Source organism: Ovis canadensis, chromosome X (assembly GCF_042477335.2).
Source record: "Ovis canadensis isolate MfBH-ARS-UI-01 breed Bighorn chromosome X, ARS-UI_OviCan_v2, whole genome shotgun sequence".
Lineage (NCBI taxonomy): Eukaryota > Metazoa > Chordata > Mammalia > Artiodactyla > Bovidae > Ovis > Ovis canadensis.
In genome coordinates, this window is record NC_091727.1 from 82,616,640 (window position 1) to 82,640,280 (window position 23,641).

At 44.5% G+C, this 23,641-nt stretch overlaps 3 protein-coding genes across 7 annotated transcripts in view; 1 reads left to right on the forward strand and 2 right to left on the reverse strand.

The window, feature by feature from the left end:
• Window positions 1-6,859: 6,859 nt before the first annotated feature.
• On the reverse strand, window positions 6,860-18,495 carry CMC4 (C-X9-C motif containing 4). 4 transcript variants are annotated; one of them, XM_070291934.1, is made up of 4 exons: window positions 11,820-11,863; window positions 11,679-11,719; window positions 10,310-10,377; window positions 6,860-7,224 (listed from the first exon to the last, which is right to left on the reverse strand). In XM_070291934.1, exons 2-4 carry the CDS (start codon window positions 11,696-11,698, stop codon window positions 7,076-7,078), a joined length of 237 nt encoding a protein of 78 aa, XP_070148035.1. In that variant the 5' UTR covers window positions 11,699-11,719; window positions 11,820-11,863; the 3' UTR covers window positions 6,860-7,075. The 4 variants fall into 4 exon arrangements, with proteins under 4 accessions (XP_070148035.1, XP_070148036.1, XP_070148034.1 ...); XM_070291935.1 differs by lacking the exons at window positions 11,679-11,719; window positions 11,820-11,863 and adding an exon at window positions 18,406-18,495; XM_070291933.1 differs by lacking the exons at window positions 11,679-11,719; window positions 11,820-11,863 and adding an exon at window positions 11,354-11,459.
• Window positions 11,683-19,000, reverse strand: MTCP1 (mature T cell proliferation 1). Of its 2 annotated transcripts, none has more exons than XM_070291931.1 (5): window positions 18,406-19,000; window positions 12,242-12,393; window positions 11,962-12,132; window positions 11,820-11,871; window positions 11,683-11,719 (listed from the first exon to the last, which is right to left on the reverse strand). In XM_070291931.1, exons 2-4 carry the CDS (start codon window positions 12,344-12,346, stop codon window positions 11,824-11,826), a joined length of 324 nt encoding a protein of 107 aa, XP_070148032.1. In that variant the 5' UTR covers window positions 12,347-12,393; window positions 18,406-19,000; the 3' UTR covers window positions 11,683-11,719; window positions 11,820-11,823. The 2 variants fall into 2 exon arrangements, with proteins under 2 accessions (XP_070148032.1, XP_070148033.1); XM_070291932.1 differs by lacking the exon at window positions 18,406-19,000 and adding an exon at window positions 13,213-13,447.
• A 256-nt stretch (window positions 19,001-19,256) lies between these two features.
• BRCC3 (BRCA1/BRCA2-containing complex subunit 3) overlaps window positions 19,257-23,641 on the forward strand; it is a 73,716-nt gene continuing 69,331 nt past the window's right edge. The window contains exons 1-3 of the mRNA XM_070291937.1: window positions 19,257-19,384; window positions 20,191-20,207; window positions 20,925-20,979. Of these exons, the coding sequence (XP_070148038.1) occupies window positions 19,262-19,384; window positions 20,191-20,207; window positions 20,925-20,979 (195 nt within the window). The 5' untranslated portion in view covers window positions 19,257-19,261. The remainder of the gene's footprint in view (window positions 19,385-20,190; window positions 20,208-20,924; window positions 20,980-23,641) is intronic.

The window sequence follows — 23,641 nt, forward strand, 5'->3', positions numbered from 1 at the left end:
ATATTTTCAGGACATTACATCCAAAAAAACCCCAGAATACACATTCTTTTCAAGTGCACATGGAACATTCTCTAGGACTGACAAAAAACTAGGGCACAAACAAGCCTCAATAAATTTAAGAGTATAGAAATTATCTTTTCTAACCACAATGACATGAAACCAGAAATCAACCACAGAAAAGGAAATGAGTAAAAAATGATTACATGGAGGCTAAACAACATGATAACTAAAAAACCAATGGGTCAACAATGCAATCAAAAAAGAAATTAAAAATTCCTTGAGGCAAAGAACCATGAAAACATAGCCATACAAAATCTATGGGATATAGCCAAAGCATTCCTACAGGGAAGTTCATAGCAGTACAGGCCTTCTTTAAAAACAAGTAAAATCTCAAACAACCAAACTCACCACCTAAAAGATTTAGAAAAAGAAAAAACAAAACCTAAAAGCATAAGGAAGGAGATAATAAAGATCAGAGAGGAAATAAAGATTTCAAAATTTAAAAAGTCAATAAAACCAAGAATTGGTTCTTTGAAAGGGTATAGGAAATTGACAAACCTCTGACCAAGCTCATCAAGAAGAAAAGAGAGAAAATAAATAGACAAAATAAGAAATGAAAGAGGAAAAACTATATAACTCATACTGCAGAAATACAAAAAATCCATAGAAGACTATGAGCAATTATATGCCAATGAATTTGACAACCTAGATGAAATGGACAATTTTTTAGAAACATACAGCCCACCAAAACTGAATCAAGAAGAAATAGAAAAAGAAAAAGACAACTTGAAAAGACCAAGCATCAGAAATGAAATAGAATCTATAATAAAAACAAATCCAAAACACTCCCTACAAACAAAAGTCCAGGACCAGATGGCTTCATAGATGAGTTCTACCAAATATCCAAAGAAGCTCTTATACTGATCCTTCTCAAAGTTTTCCAAAAGACAAGAGGATGGAACACTTCCAAAATCATTTTATGAAGCCACCATCACCTGATGCTGAAACTAGGCAAAGACACTACCAAAAAAGAAACAGTCCAATATCTTTGCTGAATGTATATGCAAAAATTCTCAACGAAGTATTAGCTAACTGAATCCAGCAACACAAAAAGAAAAATCATACACCATGACCAAGTTGGATTCATCCCAGGGTCACAAAGATGTTTCAGTATGCACAAATCAATCAATGTGACACACTGCATCAACAAAGAGCAAAAACCATATGATCATCTCAATAGATGCAGAAGAAAATGAAATAAAATTCAGCATCCATTTATGATTAAAACTCTTACCAATGTGGGTATAGAGGGAACATACCTCAACATAATAAAAGCTATTTGTGACAAACCCATAGCTAATCTAATACTCAATGGTAGAAAGCTGAAAGCCTTCCCACTAAAATTTGAAACAAGACAAGGAAACCCTCTTCTCTTAACATTATATTTGAATTCCTAGCCATAGCAATCAGATAAGAGGAAAAAAAAGTATTCAGATTGGTAGGGAAATGGGTAAAACTGCCACTGTATACAGGTGACATGATATATACACGCAGAAAACCCTAAAGACTCCACACAAAAACTACTAGAACTGATCAACAAATTCAGTAAGGTAGCAGGATATGGAGAAGGAAATGGCAACCCACTCCAGTGTTCTTGCCTGGAGAATCCCAGGGATGGTGGAGCCTGGTGGGCTGCTGTCTATGGGGTTGCACAGAGTCAGACACGACTGAAGCGACTTAGCAGCAGCAGCAGGATTTAAGATTAACATACAGAAATCAGTTGCAGGGAGTGGAGGAGGGAGCGGGGCGGGGTGGGGTGGGGGGGAGAAATTGTTTGTATTTCTTTACACTAACAATGAAATATCAGAAAAGGAAGGTAAACAATCTGTTTTAAAATTACATTAAAAAATACTTAGGAATAAACCTGATCAAGGAGGTGAAAGACATATGCTGAGAACTAAAAGAACATTCTTTTAGTTCCACTTCCCTGGTGGCTCAGTGATAAAGAATTCCCCTGCAATGCAGGAGCCATAGGAGACGTGGGTTCAATCCCTGGGTCCAGAAGGTCCCCTGGAGGAGGGTGTGGCAACCAACTCGAGTACTCTTGCCTGGAGAATCCCATGACAGAAGAGTCTGGTGGGCTACAGTTCATAGGGTCACAAAGAATTGGACATGACTGAAGTAACTTAGCACAAAAAAATTTTAATAGAGGAAACTGAAGATGATTCAAGGAAATGGAAAGATATCCCATGCTCTTGGATTGAAAGAATTAATATTGTTAAAATGGCCATACTACCCAAAAGAATGTGATCACTATCAAACAAATTACCCATTATATTCTTCACAGAACTAGAACAAATAATCTTAAAATTCATTTGGAACCATAAAAGACCCAGAATTGCCAAAGCAATCCTAAAGAAAAAAAAAAAAAAAAAAAAAAACCAAGTAGGAGGCATAGCCCTCCCAAACTTGAGAAGTATTACAAAGCTACAGTAGTCAAAACAGCATGATATTGACATAAAAACAGACATATAGATCAATGGAACAGAATAGAGAGCCCATAAATAAACCCACACACCTATGGTCAATTGTGTAAAATGTGTACTCAGTCACTCAGTCGTGTCTGACTCTTTGGGACCCCATGGACTACACAGCCTGCCAGGCTCCTCTGTCCGTGGGATTCTCTAGGCAAGCATACTGGAGTAGGTTGCCATTTCCTTCTCCAAAGGATCTTCCCAACCCAGGGGTCGAACCCAGGTCTCCTGTGTTTCTTGCATTGGCAGGTGGATTCTTTACCACTCAGCCACCTGAGAAGCCCTAATGGTCAGTTCATCTTCAACAAAGGAGGTAAGGATACACAATGTGGAAAAGACAGTTTCTTCAGGAAGTGGTGCTGGGAAAGCTGAACAGCCACATGTAAATCAATGAAGTTGGAACACACCCTCTCACCATATATAAAAATAAACTCTATGGCTTAAGGACTTAAACATAAAACGTGACACCACAGAACTCCTCGAAGAGATCATAGGCAAAGCATTCTCTGACATTAATTATTTCAATGTTTTCTTAGGTCAGTCTCCCAAGGCAATAGAAATAAAAGCAAAAATAAACAATGGGACCTAATGAAACTTATAAGGTTTTGCACAGCAAAGGAAACCACAAACAAAATGAAAACACAAGCTACAGACTGGGAGAAAATATGTGAAAATGGTGCAACCAACAAGGGCTTAATTTCCAGAATAAACAAACAGTTCATACAACTCAATAAGAAAAAACAAATGTCCCAGTTGAAAAATGGGGAGATCTAAATAGACATTTCTCCAAAGAAGACATACAGATGAGCAATAGGCACATGAAAACATGATAAAAAAGATGATCAACATTGCTAATTATTAGAGAAATGCCAATCAAAACTACCATAAGGTACCACCTCACATCAGTCAGAGTGGCCATCATTAAAAAGCTTACAAATAACAGGGAATTCCCTGGCATCCCAGTGGTTAGGACTCCACACTTAAGGGAATGGGTTCAACCCCTGGTTGGGGAACTAAGATCCTGTAAGTCATACAGTGTGGCCAAAAAAAAAAAAAAAAAAAAAAGTCACAAATAACAAATGCTGGAGAGCGTGTGTAGAAAAGGGAGCGAGAGCCCTCCTATACTGTTGGTGGAATGAAAGTTGGTACAGCTGCTATGGAAAAAAGTATGGAAGTTCCTCAAAAAACTAACAATAGAGCTACTATATGATCCAGCAACACTCTTGGGCATATATCAAAAAAATATGACAACTCTAATTTGAAAATATACATGTACCCCTATGTTCATAGCAGTGCTATTCATAATAGCCAAGACGTGGAAACAATCTAAACATCCACTGAATCAATAAAGATGTGATACTTACGCAGTGGACTACTAAGCAATAAAAAGAAATGGAATTTTGCCATTTGTAGCAACATGGATGAACCTAGAGATTATCCTACTAAGTGAAGAAAGTCAGGAAAAGACAACCACCATATGATATCACTTATATGTAGAATCTAAAATATGGCACAGAGGAACCTATCTGCAAAGCAAGAGACTCATGGACATACAGAACAGACCTGAGGTTGCCAAGGGTGGGGGATGAGACTGGGAGTTTGGGATTCGGTAGATGCAAAACTATTATATTTATGATGGATAAACAACAAGGTCCTAATGTATAGCACAGGGAACTATATTCAGTATCCTGTGATAAACCATAAAGGAAAAGAATATGAAAAAGAATGTATATATATGTATATCTGAATCAGTTTGCTGTACCACAGAAATTAACACATTGTAAATCAACCATACTTCAATAAAAATTAAAGAAATAAGGAAAAACTGAGACTAGCCTTGAAAACTCCTTGAGCAGATAAAACCTGTTTAGTCACACAAGCAAGGCTTAATTTAACTTTGGGAGACTAACCTGACCTAGGTCATTTCTTGATTATGCTTCTGAAAATTCTAAGACAAAGTTGAACTGTTTTTCAAGGCTGATATGAGGTAACCACTGACCAATTCCCTACCGTTTAGGAAAATTCTGATAACATAAGCAATCACTGTGAAGCAAAAACAGTCACTGCTCTCATGCTATGTAAACTACTTTATAACAGTACACCCCTGGGCCTCATTCCATGTTTTGGTTTAAGTGCTCTGTGTTTACAAACTGTCTTTTTGGTGTGTGTGCAATAAACATTCATTAATTACTATAGTGATAGTGAAGTCGCTCAGTCATGTCCGACTCTTTGCAACCCCATGGACTGTAGCCTGCCAGGCTCCTCTGTCCATAGGATTTTCCAGGCAATAGTCCTGGAGTGGATTGCCATTTCCTTCTCCAGGGGATCTTCCCAACCCAGGGATTGAACCCGGGTCTCCCGCATCATAGACAGACGCTTTATCCTCTGAGCCACCAGGGGTCATTAATTACTGCTTTGATGATTAATTGACTTTATCTTTCTGTGATTTTTGGGTAAATTATTTATTCATTTATTTAAGTTGTGCTGGGTCTTCACTGTTGCGTGGGCTTTTCTCTAGCTGCGGCAAGCAGGGGCTACTCTCTAGCTGCAGTGCACGAGTTTCTCATTGTGTTGGCTTCTCTCATGGAACACAGACTCTAGGGCACTCAGGCTTCAGCAGCTGTGGTACATGGACTTAGTTGCTCCTCAGCAAGTGGGATCTTCCTGAATCAGGGCTTGAATCTGCGTCTCTTGCATTGGCAGGTGGATTCTTATCCACTTCGCCACCAGGGAAGTCTTTCTGTGATCTTTTAATAAGTCACAAAGATCACCATTGATTGTGACATGTCACAATTGATTAAATCATTGGTCATTGGTGATTGAACTTAGTCTTATTCAGCCTCTCACCCATCTTCCCTCCTCAGAGGTCAGGGTGGGGGTGGAAACTGAAAGTTCCAACCCTCTAACATTGCAGTTTGGTTCCCCTGGCAACCAGCCCCTATCTGAAAGTTATCTAGGGGATTTCAAAGTATCCTCATTAACATAACCAAAGACACTTTGATTGCACTTGTTCTGTCGCTAAGTCCTGTCTGATTCTCTGTGACCCCATGAACTGCAGCACACCAAGATTCCCTGGTGTGTGTCTTCCAGAGTTTGCTGAAACTCATGTTCATTGAGTCGGTGATGGCATCCAACTATCTCATCCTCTGTTGCCCTCATCTCCTCCTGCCCTCAGTCTTTCCAATGAGTCAGCTTTTTGCATCAGATGGCCACCGTATTGGAGCTTCAGCATCAGTCCTTCCAATGCATATTCAGGGTTGATTTCCTTTAGGATGGACTGATTTGATCTCTTTGCAGTCCAAGGGACTCTCAGGAGTCTTCTCCAGCACCACAGTATGAAAGCATCAATTCTTCAGTGCTCAGCCTTCTCTATGGTCTAACTCTCACATCTGTACATGATTACTGGAAAAACCATAGCTTTGACTATACGCAGCTTTGTCAGCAAAGTGACGTCCCTGCTTTTTGATACACTGTCTAGGTTTGTCATAGCTTTTCTTGCAAAGAGCAAGTGTCCTTTAATTTCATGACCGCAGTACTGTCCTCAGTGACTTTGGAGCCCAAGAAAAGAAAATCTGTAACTGTTTCCACTTTTTCCCCATCTCTTTGCCATGAAATGTTGGGTCTGGATACCATGATTTTAGTTTTTTGAATGTTGAGTTTTAAGCCAGCCTTTTCATTCTCCTCTTTCACTCTCATCAAGAGGCTCCTTAGTTCCTCTTTGCTTTCCCTGATTGCACTTATCACTTAGGAAATTCTAAGAGTTTTAGGAGCACAGTGCCAGGAATGGAGATAAAGACCAAATATATATTTTGTTATAAAGAAAGAAGCTCTTTTGCCCTTTCCTATTTGCCCATTTCTGGTTCCCTTGTAACTTTAAAAGAACCTGATCATAGGAATGAGATCACCAGGCAATTTAAGCAAACTCCTGACTTACGTTCTCCTGAATGGACACCATGCCTCACCTAACTTGTTGATTCTTTTCCTAGACAGAAGTAGGTAGGCTTCCGCCCCCAGTAGCCCCCATAAGTAATCCTGCCAGCAAGATAACATCTGAAGAGTCAGCTAGTCTGCACACAAATGAGAAGGATGCAGAAGCCAACCTCCTGCTTCAGTGATTCCCTGAGATACTTCCCCCTTTTCCCTTTAAAAACTGTCATGGCTGATCATAATCTTCAGAATTGGAGTGAGGACAAGAGTCCACCTCCTCACCAGCTTGCCTGCTTTTCTACTGACACTTGACCCTCCATTATCACCTTTCAAACAAGCAGTCAAGTCTGCCTTTAGTAACAAGAAAGCAAAATATCACATATATCAAACCAAAAATGTTCACTGAAAAGATTTATTTTAGCAGCTCAATTTTATCCCGTTCTACACATTTGTTCAATATATTTATATTTGTTCTGCATAGATGGCATATTAACTTTTATAGTTGACTTTTTCATTGGATATTTGCTGCTACCTGGCCTGAAGAAAGAGTCAGGCGGATAAATAAAACCCGCATGGTGGAAACGTAGAGCAGTGTTTCGGTTCTCGGTAGAACTTTACTGTGGTGTGCACTTCAGTGTCTGCTTTTCTTCCTCTTCTTTCTCAAATCCTGAGCAGATGAGAGATCTTCCCTTGGGATATCGAGCACAACACTTACGCAGCTCTTCGATGACAGCCTGACACTTAGATTCCATGTAGTTGTTGGCTGAAAAACAGACAGGCAGACCCTAGTCATGATCTCATAGGACTCAGGCACAGGGACATTGAGACCTGAACTTCCCAGTCCTTTTCACCTTAATGTACCTACAGACATGGAAGAAAGAGGATGTAATCATATCCACTGAATTCTTTCTGATTTAGAGACCCATTGACAGCTTAATAAGGAAGAAAAGTATGCTTTACAAAGAGCTCAGAAGATATTTTCACATCTAATTTCCTTTTCTTTAAGGCTGATTACTTATGTGTCTTTTTCTAGGGCAGCGGTTTCTAACCTCCTCTTTTTTTTAGGGTGGAGTCACTAATCCCTTGCACATTAGTTTGCACTCAGTTTAAGGTGGCTGCTGGATGTTCCCAAACAACCTTTGCATTAGGGGTTGAGAAACTGCAGACTCAGCCTTTTTAACAGCTGAGCTAAGAATAAGTTTATTTGGGGGCTTCCCAGGTGGCACTAGTGGTAAAGAACCCACCAGCCAATGCGGGAGACATAAGAGATGCAGGTTCGATCCCTGGGTTGGGAAGATCCCCTGGGGAAGGGCATGGCAACCCACTCCAGTATTCTTGCCTGGAGAACCCCATGGACAGAGGATCCTGGTGGGCTATAGTCCATTGGGTCGCACAGAGTCAGACATGACTGAAGCAACTTCCCATGCATGAGCTAAGAATGGTTTTTATAGAAGGCTGTAAACACACACCTATGCTCACCCACACCCACAGACACATACACCCACCCAAAGACCTCCTGACCTCCAAAGCCTAAAATGTTTCCTGTTAGGTCCTTTATATAAAATATTTGCATATCCCTGCCAAAGATAGACCCTAAGTCTAGGAGGACTTGATCTAAAGGTTCTAGGTAAGCTGTAGTTGATTTGAGTCCCCTAGTACTAAAATGGGGTGCATGGGAGTTAGTCTGGGATAGGAAAGACAATTCTGATTAGCAAGAGTATGGTTGGGTGGCTAAGTCCAGGTTTGGACCCAGACCAAAGGAGTTCCAATCATCACTGTGCCCCTTTTAGTTCTGTGACCCTGGACAAGTTACAAAGCTTATATCCATCTCGGGTGAAAGGATTAAGTCAATGTTATTTAAAGCCCTTTCAATTGCAATTGTCATACACTATTTAATGGTCTTTATTTCAGTCCTTCCAGCTCTCACTGTAGCAAGCGGGTGTTGCTGCTGCTGCTAAGTTGCTTCAGTCATGTCCGACTCTGTGCGACCCCATAGATGGCAGCCCACCAAGCTCCCCCGTCCCTGGGATTCTCCAGGCAAGAACACTGGAGTGGGTTGCCATTCCCTTCTCCAATGCATGAAAGTGAAAAGTGAAAGTGAAGTCACTCAGTCGTGTCCGACTCCTAGAAACCCCATGGACTGCAGCCCACCAGGCTCCTCCATCCATGGGATTTTCCAGGCAAGAGTACTGGAGTGGGTGTAAGCAGCTCTAATTTGATGTGTGTTCTCCTTTAGCCATATGATGCTAATTCAAATCAGGAAAGAATCAGAATCACCTAAGAATTTATCTGGGAGAAGAAATTGTGAAGAGCATTCTTCGCGGGCAGGCGGTGGATGACCTGGGCCCATGGTAGTGAAAGCATGGAGTTCTAACCACTGGACTGCCAGGGAATGCCCCTTCCTTTTACGTCAATTTGGAGAAAGGAAAGAAAAGGATGAATAATATGGCATTCTTATTTTCCGTTAACATTTCAGATTAAAAGATTTAAAAAATATTGCTTGCATCATAAATGGAAAAGTCCAAGAATCAAAGTTAAAGGTCAATGGAAATACACAAACAAGGGTTTTCTTTGGTGGTGAGTCTTTGGGTGAATTCTGAACATTTTCTGTTCTTTCATTTTTATGTTTTCATGGGCATCCATGTCTATTACTTTAATAATGGGAAAAAATGATCAAAAAAATCAGTTTTCAAATTCAGATAGCCTTGTAGCTTTCTGCTAGTAATCATTGGCTGATTTAAAAAACTAAAATCCTCTAGCATTTGGTCCAACAAAATGGACAAATCGTATCAAATATGCTTTAGCTGGTGGCTCAGAGGTTAAAGCGTCTGCCTCCAATGCGGGAGACCGGGGTTCGATCCCTGGGTCGGGAAGATCCCCTGGAGAAGTAAATGGCAATCCACTCCAGTATTCTTGCCTGGAGAATCCCATGGACGGAGAAGCCTAGTAGGTTACAGTCCACAGGGTCGCAAAGAGTCAGACACGACTGAGCGACTTCACCTCACCTTACCTCATGCTTTAGCTGAAATCAACTTTTGCCTTTAAGAGTTAGTTGCTGAATCCCAATTGTATTTTCACCCCACACCTTCTAACCTGATTGCTCTTAAAAAGTGAGTTGTCGGCCACCAAAGTGAGTTGGTAAAGTATGACCAACCCATTTAGAACTGCTGCTGCTGCAAAGTCGCTTCAGTCATGTCCGACTCTGTGTGACCCCATAGACGGCAGCCCATCAGGCTCCCCCATCCCTGGGATTCTCCAGGCAAGAACACTGGAGTGGGTTGCCATTTCCTTCTCCAATGCATGAAAGTGAAAACGAAAGTGAAGTCGCTCAGTCATGTCCGACTCTGTGCGACCCCATGGACTGCAGCCTACCAGGCTCCTCCACCCATGGGATTTTCCAGGCAAGAGTACTGGAGTGGGTTGCCATTGCCTTCTCCACATTTAAAACTAGTCTTTTTTAAAAAGGACTTTGCTCATCTTAGTGATTCTCAACTCTGGCTGTGTATTAAAATCACCTGGTTAACTATTTCGATTGAGTCCTACCCAGACCCCAGTTGCAGAGAGTGTGATTTAATTGTTCTAGGCAAGTTTTTGAAGTTCTCCAGGTGATTCTAAATGTACAACCAGGATTTGTTAACCCTAAGCTTAGGTCACATTGCTTTATTTTCTGCCATCTTTGCTTTATTTTCTGCCATCTTTGGTGATATAATGAGGAAAATCTTGAGGATAAATTACAGAAATATTATATTCTGAGTGGAGTTAGTATTGTCTGATGATAAAAAGAACACTTGGTTTCTTGTTAGTTCACAGATAAAGTGGAAACATAGAAAAAGCATTTAACGTACTACCTTGTAAACATTTCTGTATTTCACAGGCTTGTTTCTGGCACGGATCCTTCTGCGGCATATCCAGAAAACTAAAATAAGAAAAATGATTTTTATTTTGTTTTTATACATAAAGACTTTAAAGCCCCTCTAGATGGAATTTTCTTCTGAGACAAGCAGTATGCTTTTACAATTGCTGGAAAACAATTACACTAAAACGTTCTCGTTCAGAGGATGAATATGCTGTATTTGTATAATATTCCATTTGGTTTGGAAGATTATAAATAGCTTGGGAAAAAACCCCTGAATACAACTCATTTTGACCACTGTAAACCAACATTGGGCTAGAGAAGCCAGAGCTGCAACCTGACGGCTCTATGACTTACAGAACCACCTTTATAAACGATTTAACTCCTTGAGCCTTTTCCCTTATTATTGATGTGTAAAATAGGGATCATACCTACCTGAAAGCACTGATGGAAGGATTAAATGTCATAAAGGCAATAAACTGCATAGAAGGCAGTAAGGACTGAACACATGATAGCTATTATTCCTGAGATTTTTTAACAAGTAAAACCTTACTTTTAATGTACATAAAGTGCTATGAGTATTTTAACTCAGGAAATGTCTTTATCGGGTAGTGAATCAGCAATATTCGGTGCTATTCCTGAGAAAGGTGCTAGGTAAGCAGTTAAAAATTTTCATGGAGTTCTTACAGAAACCAACTTCAAATATTTGAAACCAGAGAATAAACTTAAGTGCCCCTGATTCTGATCAGCAATTTCTAATAATGTGAAGACACCATTTCAGAAAGGAAAAAGGCCCAGGAGCCTTGGTAGCTATTTCATGAATGCAAATAATCTCCTTTTTCTCTTTTTTTCCCCTCAGAGCCCCCTAAGTTCTCAGTAGATCTGAGTTAGGTCAGTACTGGGATGGGAAACACTGGCGCAAAATCTAGGATATTTACAGGATGGGAGAAGGAAAGGCAGGTGAATTGCTGCAGGGCAAATTAGCGACAAAGAGATGCTGATGCTGCTAGCAGTTGCTCTCTTCTCTCTAAATCAGTACCAAGTCCTTGGTGATCGGGGCATCTGTTCTGTAGCAGGTGCTGACTTTTGTGGGATTCATCAGATCCCAGGTCCAGCAGATGATGTCCATTAACAGGTCTATGGCAATTTCCAAAGGAGTCAATGGCAAGTTACGTATCCTAACTACATGCTTGTGTTGGCTTGCTTTCTACCTGCATAACCCTTCCTCTGCAGTTCCACTTTCCGTGTTCTTCATGGCCCTTTCTAAACTTCTGTGTTCTTGAGCAGTTTTTCACCCCACACCCCCCCACCCCAGGCCCACAGGTGGGTGCACTGCAGTGGTGAATGTCGTGATTGTCATTTACTGAACAGAACAGTGGAGCATCTCTTCCTAGAATCCCAGCACCTGGCAGGGGGGTGGAAAAGAAAAGATCATTAACATCACCACAATCAGAGCGAAAAAGAAGCAGCAGGGTAGGGACAGGGGAGAGAGAGAAAATACGTACCCGGTTAATCATCAGGCAAAAGCTTAAGCAACAGTTCCTGTACGCCCCTGACCTGCCAGAAAAAGAAAAGTTTATAGAGTACTCTGTAATAAGAGGCCCAGGACAATGAAAAAAAAAAAACATGATTAAGCAACAGGCCTACCATTAAATGATGCTGGATTTGCCACAAGCGAGAGTTGTTGTCCATGTAGCGCTCCTCGGGGTAGAGTTGCCACATGAGAGGTAGCTGGGAGGTGAGAAGGTGGCTTGGCCTGGCTGCGTCACCTAAAGGAACCTGAACTTGCTGAACTCGGGCCCTTAGGAAGCTCGTCTCCTGGTGGAGAGAAGCGATCACACAGAAAACCAGAGACTTCAGGATGGTGCGACGGATGTACTTGAAAGCAAAAAATCGATCAAGAAATCCGCAAAGGAGAAACAATTACCTCTTCCAGGACGGCCACCCATGTGCGCTGGTACTCGTCGCGGTAGACACCCTCTTGGTGAACCCAGAGGCGATCGGGTGGGGCCCCCACATCCTGTCCTGCCATCCTGGGCTTTGGGGTCCAATGCTAGCCCTGCTTTTCTCCACCTAAGCCTGCAGCACCCGTGCACAGGACACAGGTGTGACTTTGGGCCTTGGATTGAACACACCCATGAGCCAGGGGACCTGGTACTAGCAACCACCAACTAGAAGCCAACCTCTTTGACGCCTACTTGCGCCATCTACACTGAACCCGGGGCATCTGAAGCTCGTGGCTGGTTTGGAACTCGGGGCGGAAACTTGGGTGAGGCTGCTGATGGCGAAGCACTCAAGAACTCGGGGAGGGAAGGGGTTCTGGGGGCATGTAGGAACAGTGCTACAGGAAGCCAGGGGTGGGGGGGTTGGTCTCGCAGTCTTTGCATTCCACAAATAGCATCGGGCAAAATGTAGTGAGCCATGGAGTATGCACAGCAGTGCACAGAAGGACACATTTATTGGGGCAGGAAAGCAGTAGAACAGACGCATGCATGCCATCCGTCCCCAAGTAAAAGCCCTTTCCAAGCAGTTTCCATCTTAAAAGGTAAGACTGTGCAGGTCAAATCATGTAATCATGTGTGTGGCTTTCTAAATGGCAATCAGAATTTTGTTTTAGAAGGCAAATGACCTATTAAGCAGTTTTCTTAGAAAGCTTACTTATAGGGGCTAGGCATTTCCAAAAGGCAGTTTTCTTTTTAGGGAAAATACATAAGGTCATATCATGGAATGTTTCAGTTCCAAGAGACTCTGGGATCATGATGGTTAAGAGTTGAGAGCAAACGAGAGTTACCCATCTCGTTTCATTTTAATGCTTCGGGGTGTCACAGGAGCCCATTTTCCCACAGACGGGTGGCTTTACATTCTGTTTTCCCAAGTTAGAAAAGCAGAAAAGCTCACCTGCTCTTTGAGAGGTGTAAGCAAAGCACACCTTTGGGGCCAAATCTTCCATAACACAAACTCAGCTCTACTGTAAGGATCCTCTGCCCACTTCTGGATCGGATTTCAGGGTCTCACAATAACTCGACCTGCACTTTGCAGGAATGAACCTTTGGGGGCCAGATTACAGCATCATATGGTGGCTTCCCTGGATGTCTACATTGGGCAGGGTGCAGATATGCCATTGGGGGATCCACTACAAAAAAAAAACAGAGGCCTTCTATTCCCTCTGGGTGACCATTATGTAGGAGAGGGACTGCAATATGGCTTGGGAGGTTGCTAAACCCTCAAAATGAGACTGTCAAGAGCAAACAAGAAGCCAGAACACAGGGTGAAGTCTGAGAGGAGAACTAACTGAGCTGAACCCAGCCTTTGCCAGAACAAGCTGAGTCTGATTTGTTGTTTTTCCTTAACATTGTTGGTTTACATTCACTGAAAGGTAGGTGGAAATATGTTTGAGAGAGGGAGGAAATGGTTTGAGTGGCGTGAATGATTTAAGAGCATCACAGTTGCTTTGCCCATTGTACCCTGAGTGGGCCTGACTCTGAGCCTATCATATCTTTTGTCTTATAAGTAAGTGTTAGTTGCTCAGTCGTGCCTGACTCTTTGCGACCCCACGGATTGCAGCCCATCAGGCTCCTCTGTCCATGAGATTTTCCAGAGAATCTTCTCAACCCAGGGATCGAACCCAGGTCTCCTGCATTGCAGGCAGATTCTTTACCGACTGAGCTACAAGGAAAGCCCTTTGTCTTATATGGCTCTCTTATTTCAAACTCATCAAAGGCAGAATGCCTTCTCCTTAACCAAATCCCGATTTCTCTCGGTGGCAACACAGCCTCTCCGGATCCTGCAGACTCAAAACTTATGACTTATCCTGGACTTCCTCCTCTTCTTCAGTGGGTACATCCCACCTGTCACCAATGCCAACCAGCGCCACTACCACTATTATTTGAGACCAACTTCACCCCAATACCAGACTCATTGTGTCTAGTGCTGTATCCATGTTCTCCCTGTCCAGTTCAGTTCAGTGGCTCAGTCGTGTCCGACTCTTTGTGACCCCATGGACGGCAGCACACCAGGCCTGCCTGTCCATCACCAACTCCCGGAGTTTACCCAAACTCATGTCCATTGAGTTGGTGATGCCATCCAACCATCTCATCCTCTGTTGTCCCCTTCTCCTCCTGCCCTCAATCTTTCCCAGCATCAGGGTCTTTTCCAATGAGTCAGCTCTTCGCTTCAGGTGGCCAAAGTATTGGAGTTTCAGCTTCAACATCAGTCCTTCCAGTGAACACCCAGGACTGATCTCTGTTAGGATGGACTGGTTGGATCTCCTTGCAGTCTCCCTGTCCACTCACCTATATAATATGCCTTCCCAGGCCTCTCTGCCTATCTCAGTGCTATGACCACAGAGGGTACATGTCTGCCTCCTTGATGAAAACATCTTGCCTCTGATGACTACTGAACATTTATGTCTAAAATTCACATTTTGGCCACTAATTATAAATCGCTTTGCATTTCGCTCTGCTTATTTCACAAGTCCTGTCCCCGCCCCACCCTGATATAGTATTATAAACACCTAGAGAGAAGGAATAACACAGTACTGGGCAGTACTGGGGCACTGTGAGCCTCAAATACTAGTCAGTGTTCCTGGGAGTGGATGGACATGGTTTGCTGAGTAGACAGACAAAAGGCCATATAAACATGGGTAGAGCGTGGTTCATTCTCTGGGTTGATTAGATAGCTATTTGTTATTTTGTTCAAAGCCTTTTTTTTCATTTCGCAGACACAACTATTCTGCCTCTCTTCCCTATCCCCCACCCCACAGCTTTGGAAAGGAGTGATCCAAGAAAAGAAAAACAGTAAACAGGAATGTCAAAAAGAGAGTCAAGTCAGAATTTTGATACAGAAGAAATCGGTGTGTTCCCCTGCCCCCCTTTAAAGTAGAAACCCAGTGTTGAGAGTTTTAGGGCCATCTCAACTTCACAGGTAGGTCCTGGCAACAACTAACAGATTGCCACACTGACATTTACATGTTTTGAAGGAAAAGCAAACATTTACTGGTTACCTTGACTTTGAAAGGAGATACTTCCAGCAGAATAGAGGACCAACCAATTGGATGGGCTAAGTTAGGAAGAATCACTACCAAGAGGCCTGTGAACCTCTGCAAAATATTCTGAGAGGAAAGGCACCACATGTACTGCTGTGACCCATAGGACAACATGCTTGGCATCGGCGGGGTGAGCCTGGGGACAAGCCCCAGCACACAGCCCTGGACTCCCACTCGGAGACGTGTGACGGCCCAGTGGAAGGCAACTGTAGGGATCAAGGGACTGAGAAGCTGCCCTGTGAATGCAAATCAACAAGAACCTCAGCTGGGAAACACAAAGTCTCAGTGAGAGGGATTAAGAGCAAAGCCCCCAGAATCACCAGAGAAGCCAATGGCACTCCACTCCAGTACTCTTGCCTAGAAAATCCCATTGACGGAGGAGCCTGGTAGGCTGCAGTCCATGGGGTTGCACAGAGTCAGACATGACTGAGCGACTTTCCTTTCATTTTCACTTTCATGCATTAGAGAACAAATGGCAACCCACTCCAGTGTTCTTGCCTGGAGAATCCCAGGGATGGGGGAGCCTGGTGGGCTGCCGTCTATGGGGTCGCACAGAGTCGGACACGACTGAAGCAATTTAGTAGCCCCAGAATCACAGGTTGTATGAATGGAACACAGTCTCCCTAGAGGTGATCCTTGGAATGCTGGCTCCTAATTTTTTCTTGGTCAAGTAAGTTTGGGAATCTTAGGGAAGCATAAAGCACCTAAGGATAATAAAAGCTCTGGCAAGTTATGCAGTCACGGAACTTTAACATTCCCTCCAATTTATCTGACTAGAGAACATTCTTCTCTGTATGACACTTGTGCATAAACTTCAGGGCCCTGTGAACTAAGATGAATCTCTGAAAACCTCAAGATAAACTTAGGTACAAAGTGCAATACAATACATGGAACATAACCCTGTTTCATTCAACTCAAGGAATACTACCAGATGCAAATTCAAGTGGACTCAAACAAGTGTTTACAGGGACTTCTCTGGCAGTCCAGTGGTTAAGAGTCTGTGCTCCCAATTCAGGGCTCATGGGTTCCATCCCTGGTTGGGGAACAAAGGTTCCTGTATGCCTCACGGTGTGGCCAAAAAAAAGTGTTTATATTCCTTTATTACCCATGAATGTAGGGCTTCCCTGGTGGCACTTGTGGTAAAGAATTCACCTGCCAATGCAGGAGATGCAAGAGACATGGGTTCGATCCCTGGGTGGGGAAGATCTCCTGGAGGAGGAAATGGCAACCCACTCTGGAATTCTTGCCTTGAAAACTCCACGGGCTGAGGAGCCTGCCAGGCTATAGTCCATGGGGTCGCAAAGAGTCAGACATGACTGAACGACTGAGCATACCCATGAATACACTAAAAAAGATTGCCCCCATGGGGGTTACCTTGATGGTAACCTGAATATGACCAGGGACCACACTGGCCTAGATAGAATATTTCTTAGTAAGGCGGTTTGTAAACTAAATAGATGATAGATCACAAAGAAGGACTTCCTTAGGTATGTAAGTAAAACCATTATTTTTCATGTATAGAATGAATTATTGTGTCTTTTTAAAAATTTACAATTTGGTTTAACTTCCAGGTGTTTGAACAGCTTTCAAACATGAATCAGTCGAATACACTTATTTTATTTGAAGTGAATTAATAAACTCATCTAATTACAATGAGTGAAGTTATTAATATCAAGAATGCCAGCCCTGGAGTCAGCCTGGTCTGTATATGAATGCTGGTTTTGCAACTTACTAGCTCTGTGACCTCGGATAAGTTAAGCTCTCTACACTCCAGCTTTCTAAAAAGTTAAATGATAAAAGAACATATTGATCATGATTGTCAGCACTTACTTAGCAGTTTCTACATGTCATATATATTGACCCTTGCCATCTTCACAATCACTCATTAGATACTACGATTACCTTCACTTAAAGATGACGGAAGTAAGGCACAGGGAAGTTAACTAACTTGTATGAGGTAACACAGCTAGGAAGTTGCAGACGCCGGTTCCAACTGGGGCAGTTTACACATATGAGACAGAGATGCTTTGTAGTTTAGCACATAATAAACTTTGATATAAATATCGGTAGGTTTTTTTTTCTACTCCAATTAAACTTTAGAGCTGTCTAATGCACCCATGAGCATTATAAAAGAGAATGTCAATGTTGAATGTGAGATTGAGGAACACCAACCATAGACAAAAGGAGTTTTTCTTCTCTTTTAGTGCTGCCTAAAAGTGGTTATAAACGGAAGAAGTCCCATCAGAAAACAATAATAACAGCCATTCGTGCACCATCAGCGCAGGGCACACTAGCCGCGAAGAGCAATTGAAAAGAATATATGCTGTAAAATCGAAGCTTAAAAGCAAAATCGGATAGGTCGAATGTAATTGCACACTTGAAATGTCGCCCCTGCTTCACCATGAGCAAAATGAATAGTGGAAGGATCTGCAATATGATTCTTAAACTTTAGGTAAACAATAGAGGTTGCTGGCATAGATGTTCCTGATAGGTCCACGGGACGTTGGCCCTGTTTGTGGGGAGATTGGGGTTGGAACTGACTTGGGAGAAGAGCAAAGCATCAACACGTCCTCCAGCAGCACCCTGGGCGTGTTCCCTTTCCAGTACTGGCCTGTTCGCCTGGCTCCCACACTACACACGAAACCGGTCAAACCAACAGGCACTGACCGGCCGTAGCGGCAGCACAGCATAGATTGTCTTTGATTTAGACTCGTTCAAGAACCCGCGTGTAATTTCTAGCCTTGGCAGGTGGGAGATGCATACTTTCCCTTATGGCGTGTTTATCACACCTCCAAAGAAAATGACTTTTACGTATAATTTCACCGGGTCTGATATCACCGAGACAAGGCGAGCTGAGGAAACTCGTGCGTATCTGTGGCGATCTGAGACACATCTGACCTCGAATCGAAACTTGAAATCCCCTTTCCCTTTCCCTGTATCGAACACAGAGATACCTAAAAGCCTTCGGAGAAAGTAGCAGCCACCAAGCTTAGGAGTGATACTTTTCAGATACAGTGTAGCACTGTTTCTGCCAAGAGGTTACTCACATGAATATAGTGTTTCTTGGGCTAATTAATCCGCCTCAAGAGCAGCGAGGCTACAACTTCAGGTCACCCACCCCGGGCCACTCAAGCCGAGATCGGGACGTGAGCCCGGGGCGAGCCGAGGCGCATTCCGAGCCGAGGTCACCGAACCGAAGTTACCGGCCGGTTACCGGAAGTGGTCCAGTGAAAGAGTGGTCCCAAATTCAAGGCCCCTAACTTGGAAACAAAATAAAAGAAAACCTTAACTCGGGACCCAATTTCCAAAGAGCGTCCCCTGGGCGCGAGAAGGCCGGCGGGGGCAGCGATGCCGCTGGCGGGAGGTCCCCGGAGCGTGTAGGCCGCGCACGGCTCTTCTCGGCGGGAGGGCAAAATGGGCGCCGGCGAGCAGGAGGCGCTGGCCCGGTCGTCCGCCCGTTCCTCACACACCACGTCCGCCCGCGGCCCGACAGCGCCGCCTCCCTGCCGCCCCCCGAGCCCGGCCCCACGTCCTGCCGGCGGCCGGCCACCGCCCTCCGCCCCAACGGCCACGCCTGCCTCAACCGGCGCGGGCGTTTCCCAGGTGCCGCTGGGCCGGCCCCGCCCCCGCGCCCCAAGCTCCGCCCCCGCGCGCCCGCCCGCCCCGCGCCCCAGGCCCCGCCCCAAGCCCCGCCCCAAGCCCTGCCCCACTCGCCCGCCCGCCCACCCACCCCGCACCCCAGGCCCCGCTCCCACGTCCCAAGCTCCGCCCCCGCGCGCCCTCCCGCCCCGCCCCGCCCCGCGCTCCAGGCCCAGCCCTCCACTGAACCCGCCCGGCCCGGCTAAGCGGCGGGTTGGCCAGGGCCGAGCTGGCCGGAGGCGGACGTGAGCGGGCCGGGCCAAGATGGCGGTGCAGGTGGTGCAGGCGGTGCAAGCGGTCCATCTGGAGTCAGACGCCTTCCTCGTGTGCCTTAACCACGCTCTGAGCACGGAGAAGGAAGAGGTGATGGGGCTGTGCATTGGGGAGGTAAGTCAGCCGACCAGCCCGGCCAGGACCCTGCCGAGCGGTCCCCCCACGTCCCCGGGCGGCTGCTGGCCGCGCCCAGGGCTCTGGAGGCCACAGGCCCCCTCCGCTCATCCTTGGATAGGTCCTCCCCCTTGCCTTTGCTCGCTGAAAGCTTCTGGAGCCTTCCACAAGCCCCCAGCGGTCCCCATCCAGCCTTTGGGAGCGGTGGGGGCGGGGGAGGGAAGATTTGCATTTTCTCCTGGGTGTGCTCAGTCCTGGCCGACTCTTTGCGACCCGGTGTATTGTAGCCCGCCAGGCTCCTCCGTCCGTGGCATTCTCCAGGCAAGAATACTGGAGTGGCTTGCCATTTCCTCCTCCAGGGGATCTTCCCCACCCAGGGCTCGAACCTGGCTCTCCTGCATCTCCTACATTGGTAGGCGGGTTGTACTGTGTGGCTTTTCTTTAGATCTGGAGTTACCACCCCAGTGACCAAACCCGCGAGTCAGACCAGAAAGAATCTGTTATAATGAGATGTATTAGGACGCAGGCGTCCACGATTAGGGCCTTCACTGTTCCCTCTAGGAGTCATTTTGAGGGCATCAAATAACCTAAGACAGGTGAGGCTTTCCAAGACTCCCAGATTTCCGCTGTGTTTAATATTGCAGAGGGCGAAAGAGACCAAGCTTACTTGTTGATAATCCAAAGAGTTGTCCAGGCTTTCATGCTGGTGTACAGGAACCTATCACCCGATTTTCATTTTATCTGCATCGTGTACCTCTAATACAGTTAATGTGATCAATAATCTTTTCTGCTCTTTCCCACTCTAGTTAAATGATGACTTAAGGTAAGACTCTATTTGTTTATTCCTATCTTTTGATCTCTCTGTTACTGTTAACGCCAAATTATTACAGCTTTCCCAGTATTTTGGACTGGTTGTATTATAACTTACCGTGATGACTCTGGAGCTCCCTCAATAACCCAGTTTCAATTCCACCCCACCTCTGAAAGTTGTTTTCCACCTGACTTTCTAGTTAGGAGGATTGGCAGTTGAGATATGGATGTGAAAAATATGGTTGCGGGAACCAAGATCCTAAGTGAAAGTTCTTTTGGGCAGATGGCTTGCATGGGAAGGGGCTGTGTCCCTCTATTAATCCATTTATGTCTACATTGTCAGTGGCTTTCTGCCTCCCCCTGGTGGACCCTACAGTGATCTCCAAGATCTCCAGCAGCTTGAATGCTTTTGGCGGTGAAAGCTTTGGGTTACCTTTATTGAAATGTCAAAGCATAGCAGAATTTCTCCTTGGCAAACTCAAGTGCTTAATATCCAACATTATAGGACTTTAGCTTTGATCATGAAAACTATGTGCTTGCCACTTAAGCATGTGTCTCAGACTCCTCCTAACAGTCATGAGCACAGCTCTATTCTCAGTTTATTTCCCTCCTCTTCCACTGTCTTTACTGTTTCATTGCAAAAACTGCTAATCCTGTTACTTTGCTTTGAGACCTTTTTTTTTTAATATTCCCAAGCTCAGTTCCTTTTTTTCTAATTTATCCCCAAAAGGAATGACCCCAAATTTACATATACTGGAACTGAAATGCGCACAGTTGCTGAAAAGGTACGTGTGCTCTCATTTTGCATGATGCAAACTTGCACTCGGGGATGGATTTCTGTCTGTTTGATGGTCTCAGCCAGGGATGAACCTGCTTCCTGCAGACCTTCATTTGTGGCTGGCAGTGGGGGGTGGGTGGGTGTTCTCTCTAGTAAAATCAGATGAAGAATCTCCTCACTAGGAATGGGACCTATTCTTCACAGGAAATTTTTCCTACTCCATCGAAATGAGTAACTGCCGTCAGCTCTCCTCCTTGCTGGCCTCTGCTGGGTTTGTGGCCCTTCTCCCATCTTCCTTGAGACTTTGGCTGGTTCGCATCCCTGTTATCTTTTTATCCCAAGTCCCAACAGTCACTCAGGCAACCCCTCTCTGCTTACAGGAAACCTGTCTGTACTTCTGCCCCACCTTTTCTGTTATTCTCCATTTTTTTGTGGTCGAGTATCATGCTTCTCAACCTAATTGTGCTCTTCAGTTCAGTTCAGTTCAGTTCTTAGTCGTGTCCGACTCTTTGCGACCCCGTTTCGGCTTTAGCATCAGTCCTTCCAGTGAACACCCAGGACTGATCTCCTTTAGCTCTAGGACCAGTTAATTCCCCCCCCCCCCACCAAGTGTGTTGCAGACCACCACTTCTGTAAAATACAATAAAAGTGAATTCTGTCCTCCCATGAAGCAGATGATGAAGGTGATAAAAGCTATCAGGCAACAATTCCATCTAATTATTATCTGCACATACAGTCCTCTCCATGTTAAACCACTTTGCCTTGCTTCTTCCCATAATTAGGAAAGAAATCTATACCTGTCTAAAGCTGTAGCTTCTTCACAGACCTTGCTTCTCAAATAGCCTTTCTCTCCTTTGAGTCTTCAGCCTATTCCGGTGATCTGGCTTTTTTCCCTTAGAATACAGCTGTGCTTCTATTACTGTCTTTTTCAGAAAGGATGGAAAAATAACATCTCAATTCTGTCTGTTCCTGTCGTTAACTGCTTTTGTGTCCTTCCTTTAATAGCTGTGTCCACCTATTCCTTCCTTCTCTCCCTCTCATCATTTATGGAGTTTTCCTCCTCTGCCTCAAATATGGTATTCTCCGAGTTTCTGCCTTTACCTCCTCTTCCCAGAATGTCTTCTTGGCCAACATGAACTTCCCTATGGCTTTACCTTCAGCAGACATTGAGGTTAGAGAGATCTGTCTGCAAACACGTTCTCTGATACTTATGGTGTGACTTTGGGCATGTGACTTCACATCTGTGAGCTTTGCTTTCCTTATCTCTAAAACAGGGATAATAATAGCTGCCAGCTTCCTAGAATTGAGAGAGTTGGATCTACGTAATAATGTGTGTAAAACATCGTCTGCAGAATGGGTATTCCAGTAGTACCAACCTCCCTGGGTTATGGGGAGAGTTCAGTTCAGTTAATCCATGAAAAGCACTTTTCCAAATGCCTGACACGTGGTGGGTAGCCAGTAAATGTTGGCCATTCTGACTGGTTGCTAATGCTTGGTAGATGCTAGTTAGTATAAATTACCCCATGCTCCAGAACTTCATAGTCCACTGCCTTCTGGACATCCATGTTTAGTGTTCAAAACTTTCCTCTTGCCCAAACCCTCTCCTCCAACATTCCTCCTACCATAGTTCCCATACCTAGCTGCATCTTGGAATTACGAAATAGTCGCTACAGAATCCCAATTCCGACTCGGTTTTTGGTGAGACCTGTGTTGCGGCTGTCTGCAAAGCTCCCCAGGTGATTCTCACATGCAGCCACATTTGGGAACCACAGCGTCTCCACGGTCTCCTTGCCGGGAGTCTGTCCTCCCTGTAGGCTTTTCTTGTGACTGCTTAGGATGTGATCTTTTGAGAACAGCACTCTGCTACAAGTCTGCTGAAAAGGCAGTGGGTTTTCTATTTTTTTTTTTTTTTTTAGGATGAAGGCTTCTTAGTGAATCAGTCAGGATCTTTCCTGACCTCATATCTGTTTCTCTCCTTACGTGTCTCTAGGTGGGTTCAAGTTCTAACCATGGCAAGTGATGTCAGTTTCCAGATGATGCTGTGCTGTTTCACTTCTTCTGTCTGCTGGGTATTCTGTCTGGACTGCTTGCTTATCCGTCTCTGTTTGGCTGACTCCCTTTCCCTTGTGGTTCAGTGCAGATACCTTAAAGGAACCTGCCCTGATTGTAGCATATCGATTAGGGTATATCAGGGATGTTGTCTTCGAGTTGTTGCCCTGCCTGTCTCTCTTCCTGGATGTGACTACTGTATCCTGTTTATCTTTGTATGCTTTAGCCTTCATGCAGTGCCTCACATGTCGTATAGACTTGATAAACACATTTTGTTTGAATTAGCATACCTCCCCTGCAGTAGGAAATTAGGCTTACCTGCCCAGGATCCCTGGAGTGCCATGCAGGGGTGCAGACTTGCTGGAAAGGGCCAGATAGTAAATATGTTTAGCGTTGGGGGCCATACAGTTTCTGCTGTAGTTCCTCAGCTCTGCCAGTGTGGTGCAGAAGCAGCTACTGGAAGATAAATGAATGAACATGGCCAGATTTGGCCCGAGGGAGACCAGGCCAGCCGTAGTTTGCTGACCTTTGATCTGTACGAAGGCAGAAGCGCAGAAGGAACTGGAAAAGGGTAGGGGCTGATCTAGTCCAGCTGGAATATCTTCTTTCCTGTGTGACTA